Below are 7,790 nucleotides of genomic sequence, written 5' to 3'. Positions count from 1 at the left end.
TTAAAAACTGGCTCATTTTATAATGTAATGTTTTACATATTAACCCATAAAATTAATTATTTATAAACCAAAATAGGAAAAAGTGAATTTGAGTTTGTAATTAACACAATTGAGGTGAAAAAGTGATAAATACGATAAAACTTGATAGAATGCTCTTCATATATTTTTTAAAAGATGGATTGACCAAACATGGTAGGAATTATATGGAACTAGGAGAGCAAGACATGGCATGGAGGCAGGGAAACGTGAAAGCTGGCCTGGGTATAGTGCAGCGTTGCCAGCTCCTAAGGACGCGGGGCGAGTTGCCTCGTTCCATTAAGTCCAATTTACTCCAAACACCAACAGCCAACACCAAGTGTCAAAGCCGCCATATTGAACTTAATTGTTAAATAGTCATCCAATCATATCATATGTCCGACGACCAAACGATACAACGTTGCCATATCGAGTCAATGTTCAACTATCTCGAGCTAGATCTCTTGAGTTTTCACCTCTTTCCTCCTTAGAATATTTGTGTTGTATCATCATGTCTGATTCTTCATAAACAAAAAAATACTCCAGAAGGGCGTTTATTAAAAAAAAAAAAAGTTAACAAGAGTAAGAATGCACAAGCCTCTAGTGTTTTAGTCGAAGTTTTGGAATTGAGGATGGGACTACCAAACGAAAATATTTTTGATATTATTCTTAGGGGTATTTGGGAGAAGAAATAATATACAAAAAGGATAACAGAAAAGAAACACCATGAAAATTGTATTAAAAAAAATAAAATGAATGAGAAAAGGAACCATGACCTTTTCATGAAGGACATTAATGACCTTGCACGGGTAGATAGTAAGTAAACTTATTAACTCAACAGAGTTGGAATATTTAATCAGTTAACAAGCAACAACCTTCAGCAAATATTAACTTAACCCTTCTAATTAAAAAGGCTCTTACGGGAAAGGTCTACTTAACCAATATGGTTTTTTATGTTATATGACTATTCTACAAAATATAGCAGTCATATTGAAAAATGTTTAGCGTTGTTTTAAAAATTTAGAAGACTATTTATTGTTGCTCTTTCTGTATGTAACAGAAAGCGTAACAACAACCGAATACCAAATATCTAAGAAAGCCGAAGAGGTTTTGTAGAGAGAGAACTTAAAATCGAACGCCATGCTAGCTAACATGGCAACCGGAGGTCAGACATCTGCTGAAACCCTGAAACAGCGTTGCCAACTCGACCCGTCACGGAACACAATGAACAAGGCAACAGCCGTTTGTGCAATTCAATAACCTGAGAAACCAATAATAAATGGCCATTATTAACAGAACAATTCTAACACAAATATATAAATAATGCTATAAGCCAAACTCCCTTTGAGAACAAACTTAAACCTCAAGGTGCTAATCGTGTGAGGTCTTAGAAAAATACGGCTTTAGGAAAATCACGGTTATAAATTTATAAACCCTCTGAATGTATGGAAACCCCCGCCTGTTTGGGTTGCCAGACTGATAATATCAGGGATGCACAGATATCTAATTTATATTTTTAGATACAAATTTAACAGAGAATCGATTTGATTCCCTCATATATATCTTTTTAAATAAATATTTGACAAGTATTTAGAATGACAACTTATTCCAATAGAAAAGTGTTTAAATTTAATATATAATATCCGTTTTACTTTACTATCTATTTGACGACATTGTATATTTATTTAACTAATTGATTCTGATTACAATGAATGAGTGGAAGGTACAGCTGAAATCGAAATGGATCGATACTGACTGTTTATATTTTATGAAGACGTCTATTATTATCCCTGTTAACAATCCTTTATTTTTTGGGCTGACTAAAGAAAACGGATACGTCGAGAGAAAATAAAATATTGCACAAGAAACAGAGCATTACGAATTGTATACATAAAAGAAGTGAGAAACAGCTTGGTAGAAATCTGAGGGGAGAACGTACGGAGAGAAGTTGGTGAGAACGGGTAGTAGCTCCCCTAACGTCTGGGTAGAAAACGTCGTTTAGGGACAGTCGACCTCAAAATTGAATAAAAAAAAATTAAACAAAAACTGACGCCACAAACCGTCGACCTGTTCTCTTTATCCCCCTCCCCATCGTAAAATAACTACTTCCAAAACTTTTTTTCCCTCTTTAATGACAAAAAGATGCCAGTGCTATAATTAAGAAATATTGGGGACCTGAAATTGAAAGCATAAAAAATAAACAAGAAATTCGATTTAATGATAACGTGAATCATAGGAAAATTGATTCTGATAATCAAATTGTCTCATCAATTACGATTACAGTTTATTTTAATTAAAATCAGACAAATGGAGGAAAAAATGTGAAATTAATAAAATATGCTTCAATGTTAATAGGAATGTAAGAAATGAGTTGGAATTATATACTTTAATATAGAGTGGGAATTAAAGGCTTTGAGAGCCAAGGCCTCTCATGATAGCACGTGGCAACACTGCAATAGAGGTTTCGTTACGGTTACAATTATGTTAGTAACGGTCCAAACGACTCCGCCTGGGGCAAAATACGTTATCTCCCAAGCCCAGCTGGAACTGATAACGCCATGTATTCAGTCGGGAACATGAGAATAAAAAATAACAAAAAGGTTTCCATCATGACAATTATCAAATTAAAGAGAGAATAAGTGGCCAGCTGTCAGCGATTCTTTTTCTTGAATTAACCTTTTATATTAAACCTAATACTAGTTCACAAGACGAACTCCAATAGCGGGAAATTCAAAACCTACATTACTGTCACTTCTGCTTTAATTAGATAACAGCTGTAGCCTACTACTAAGTTAAAATAAATATACAAATCTCCCAATTTTCAGTGAAAGTTAGGCCTATACTAGCCTGTTGCATTCTGTATAAGTGAGTTTTGAATCTGGAGTTGGTATTGTGAACTAGTACTAAATACAAACATCATATTTACGAATCCAATATATTCAATTTAATTAACTGATAGTGATTTGATAAAAAATATAGTTTGAATAGAATGGATGAGCTAGAAGACAAGTAGTATGACGACCCGTTTGCAGCGACAGTTATATACAGAGATGTAACGGTATACATGCGATGGAAGTAACAGCATCCAGTAACTGCAGTTAATAATTTATTGTTCTTTTTTCAAAAAGACTTCTTAGAAACATCTTGTAAATAAAAGAGAGAAACCTATTCCGTACGTTTAACAGCTAAATAAAATTTTAAATGAGTTATTTAAAGCTCAATGCTGAAGGCAACATTTATTTTAGAGTATCCTATTATTATTTTTATCTTTACTAATTTGAGCCAGTTTCAATTATCACTTGGCAATAACATGTTACCTTAGCTAATCTTAAATAAGGAATAAAAGCTACAAGATTAACCATTTCATGATAAATGGAACTGTAACCTTCAACTGAATCATAAACCAATCGTTCAGTTCAAATCATAAATCATAAACAATTAAATCAAATGAATATGGTAAAAGCTTGATTCAAATTAAAGGTAAAATAACTTAAAGTAGTTAAAATGAAAAGTAACGAATACTCACTTGATCGTTGGCGCAGAGGCCGATCTGGGAAGATCCGTTGGAATACCTCCAGAGGAACGGGGGTGGGTCCACGGACTGAGAGGTTGGGGGCGGAGTTCGGACCTGTTGTTCCAAAACTGCATTGTTTGCATTGGTGTTATTGTTGTTGTTGTTGGCCGTTGCAGTATTGTTGTTGGTCACCGCTGAGTCCTCCCTCTTTCTCAGCTTACTGGAAACCAAACGTACGGATATCAATGATCCGTTTAAAGAAACCATCTTCAAGCTTGAACGGAGTACACCGCAGTTGAAGCGGTTTTTCAAACTCTTCTCCTCTTTCAAATTGTTGTTGCTATTGGGGTAAGCTATCACACCACCAAAACTTACTGATTTAGACATTTTGAGTAATTCTTTTTTTGAAGTGATAAAAAAGCACAGATATATATAAGTTTAAGTAAACCAATTCGCGCACACACTAGAGAAAAAAAATTAAATGAGATGAAGAATGCCTTTGGTATATATATCACAGATAGTTTTTTTGTTCACTCAGACGAACCACAATGACACAACGCGAGTGGATGACACGCGCAACACGTCAAAACACAACGAATATCCAGTTGTGGGCGTACAGAGTGAACAAAGTATGCGACTTGTGGCTCCTTCTCAGAACTACCATACTATAACCATGCACTGAATGAGACTGAGGCGGATTTCTCGAATCGGCTGGTTTAAATAGCCGACCCCCCACCACTTCCCCCCACCATAGCCAATGCCTCCGCGAGCGGTCCCTTCTGTTCCAACGGCCGTTCTATTATTATCGTCCTAGTATTAAGGCACATTTATCTAGTCTCGTTTCACTGCTCAATAATCACTTTTTAATCGTAAAGGAAAAATGGCCACTGATAATTTTGGTTAATTTATCGTAAAATCACGAGTTTATTCACATTAATCGTACAACAGCTTCTTAACACGTACTTTTAGAAAAGAACTCTCAACGATTCATATGACTAAAATGCAATATTGACTAGTGAATTACAGTTGATATTAATTCCATTGTTTGAATCGTCTCGAAGTTTACCCAAAAAATTTAGCACACAGAAAATCTAATGAATATTTTCTAAAATATATTTTTTCATTCCTTTATTACTTTTAATCAATCAAATCGACTAATTTAGAAGTACGGTGTTCACAATAAAAATTAACTAATGATTTTATATTTAGATATAGAAGGCTTTACTGCGTTTTGTTTACTATTAAGAACCATGTTGTAGCAAACTAAAGAGCCAAACAGTAAATATGTTTATTATTCAAATCTATTTCGTATAAAAAAATTAAACGTAGTTTTTCCCTTAATGACGTAAATGATCATTTCCAAATTACTAAACCTACTAGAGACGTTAGCTGCTACAATATCAAGACGATTTAAAAAAATAATCGAGGTACTCCCTTGTAACACAGTTGCTAAAAAAAAAAAAATTAAAACTTTCACTATGTTTAAATTTCGTTAATTATAATACCTAACCTTAAATCAGGGATCTATAAACACCGGCATTATTCTTTCAAAAATTTAAATTCCCAATAAATTATGAAATCACTTCAATTCATAATACATGTCAGAAACCATATTTTATGTCATTATTATTTTAAATATGGGTATATCAAGAATCTAAAAGCACTTGGTCTCTTGTTTTCCTCCAAATTAATATTGAAATAAAATGAAATAAGATAATATTATTGAGTCAGAGCCATGATCTGCGTAGTAATATGAATAATTCTCAAATAATATGAAGATGCATTATTTACACAGTACTTGTTCAAGTGGTGGCTTCTTATTCCAACTACGCAACAACAGTTTGAGAGAAGATTTTATTTCATTTTCAAACAAATATATATACATATGTATGTTACAGAAAATAATTATAATATTTTATATATAAAATGAATATCATAGTGAGGTATATAAATTTCTAGTTACTATTTATATACCTCTCGTTTCATTAAACTGTTAAATTTACTTATTTTCCTTCTGTCACAGAAGTAATCAAACATGCTAAAAAAAAAATAAGATAAAAATACACAAAAAATAAATATAGTAAGATAAATTGTAGCAGTGGAATTGAATGTTAGTAGTGGTATTTAGGCAGCTTGTGCTAAATGCTAAATGTGTCATTGTGCTAAACAGGAAGGAACGAATTTCTAGAGAACGAATCGTCTTTACTGACCTGCTAAATGTGCTATTATGTTATTTGCTAAAGTAAGATTATCTCAGTTCTTTAAATAAGCTTTGTGAGCTCTTTTGCTTGGTTGATTCCATTTCACTTTTGAAGTAAAACATTTATTTCTCGGATGTTGCTGTGAAACGATAAGCAAAAGTAATTAAAACTTCAGATTAAAACCTTCTGATGGCTTTATTTACTCAATTAGTGTTGATCAATGTAAGCCATGAGTGTTAAATCAATCACTAATTAAATTTATTCAACGAAATTAGCACAAGTTTTAGCAGACCAAAAAGCATGCAAAAAGTCGAGTTTGTCATAGGACATGGTAATTTCAGATGTTTCTCGACATTATCACACTTAGCACGATTAACAAACATAGCAAAGGCTGCTTAAATACCCACAGTATGTCGTGAAAATCTTTGAAAAGATCCAATGTAGTCTCCGTGACAAGATAAATGTAAAGGTCATTATGTTGTACTGTGACAGTTGCACGGTAGTCTCCTGTCGTACTATCATAAATGTGTGATATTATGAATTGCTCAAACACTGACAGTTGGACTTACTCAATGGATGATCAAAATAGAAGCTTAAGTATAACAAACAACAGTCACCTCAAACAAAGAAACAGGATACGTATAGTTTGAAAGTTGTGTATAAGGTTGGGGTTGTGAGGTATTAAGGTGTGACAGATCACTTTCAAGGCGTCTACTTGTAGCAATAAGCTGGCAGTGCTGTAACTAGTACAATTAGTAATGAAAAAACTGATAGTACGACAGAACTACACACTAACAAATGTCATGATATACAACAGAGGTTCTTCTCCTTTGGGAACCACTGGTATACAAGATGAACTTTCATGATTGTAACTGCCGTAGTAGAAATGGGCCTTATGCCTTATGTGAAGAACTGCACTACTTTACCTACATTTTATGGTGCCTGTGAATTTTATTTCATTGATAACCATATTTCTGTGATATCCTTGCAATTTTTTTCACTCCAAGCGTTGAATTCTGTAGTAAAGGGGAATGATCAGGAGAAAGGTCAGACAAGTTATCAATATCATAACGTCTGGGATTATATTTACGTCAGTGGGCCAGTACATTAGACACGTAGGAGAGATTATCCCATGTTATAGCATTGTTGTGAAACTAGCCAGTCACAATTTTAAGCAACATATTACGTAGTTTGAAATAATGTTTAAAAAATATCGGCACTTAACAAACAATAACAAGAAATGTCAATTGATGGAATTACCACAAAAATATAAATAGAACATGAAGCATTACTTTACAAGCTTTAGTGCAATTTAGTTTTACGAATAAAGCAATCTTATGAGAAGTGGCTCTTGTATGAGATAAGACACTCCTCGTGAGATGAAATATCCTGTGACAGTGTAAATTACATTTGTACATCATGTCATTGAGCGCCACTTAAAAGCGGTATATATTGAAGGGAAATATAATCGAATTTCCTTTTGCTTGTATGCACCTCCTTCAGTCATTTTGTAGAAGAGATGGTGGTAATATGAAGCCTTATTTTGTTTTGTACAATACTTGCCTTTACAATAATGTATTTTATCTTCTTAATTTATTGTTATGAATATTTCCAAGTTTGTTCATTAATATTATATTTTCTCTGAATTAGGAGTTTTTTTTATCTCGTTTTGTTTTTCAACCCTGATTAAGGTCTGAAATTCACATACCCGACCATGTTCTCATATCGAATCTATTAGTATAATAGCCCAAGAGGAGAAAAACGGCAGCTATCTCACCTCAATTTTTGATTACTTTAATGAAAACTATGTATAATTAATAGTCAAAATTAATGAGTCTGCCAAGTATAGATAGGGGGAATAAAAAAATTGCGGCTTTTTCAAAACGATAAAAAAAACTAATTTTTCATTCAGAGCTCTATATCTTAAAAAGTAGGAACAAAAGAAAACCTAAGAGAACGTCATTTAAAGAAGAGTAAATTTGCTAAAATATGAGCCCTAATAGAGTTATTTACGTTAAATAGTTTTCGAGATATAGCTTTTTAAAAAGCAACATTTCATA

At 33.1% G+C, this 7,790-nt stretch overlaps 1 protein-coding gene across 1 annotated transcript in view; it reads right to left on the bottom strand.

Moving 5' to 3' along the window:
- Positions 1-3,749, bottom strand: part of LOC136795063 (uncharacterized) — a gene marked incomplete at its 5' end in the record, with an annotated part of 5,536 nt that extends 1,787 nt beyond the window's left edge. The window contains 1 exon segment of the mRNA XM_067048373.1: positions 3,542-3,749. Within this exon segment, the coding sequence (XP_066904474.1) occupies positions 3,542-3,749 (208 nt within the window).
- Positions 3,750-7,790: the final 4,041 nt, after the last annotated feature.

The sequence above is a fragment of the Halyomorpha halys genome, unplaced genomic scaffold, assembly GCF_000696795.3.
Source record: "Halyomorpha halys isolate HHAL.00 unplaced genomic scaffold, Hhal_1.1 Scaffold1477.1, whole genome shotgun sequence".
In the NCBI taxonomy this organism is placed as follows: Eukaryota; Metazoa; Arthropoda; class Insecta; order Hemiptera; family Pentatomidae; genus Halyomorpha; species Halyomorpha halys.
This window is presented reverse-complemented; position numbering and strand designations above follow the sequence as displayed.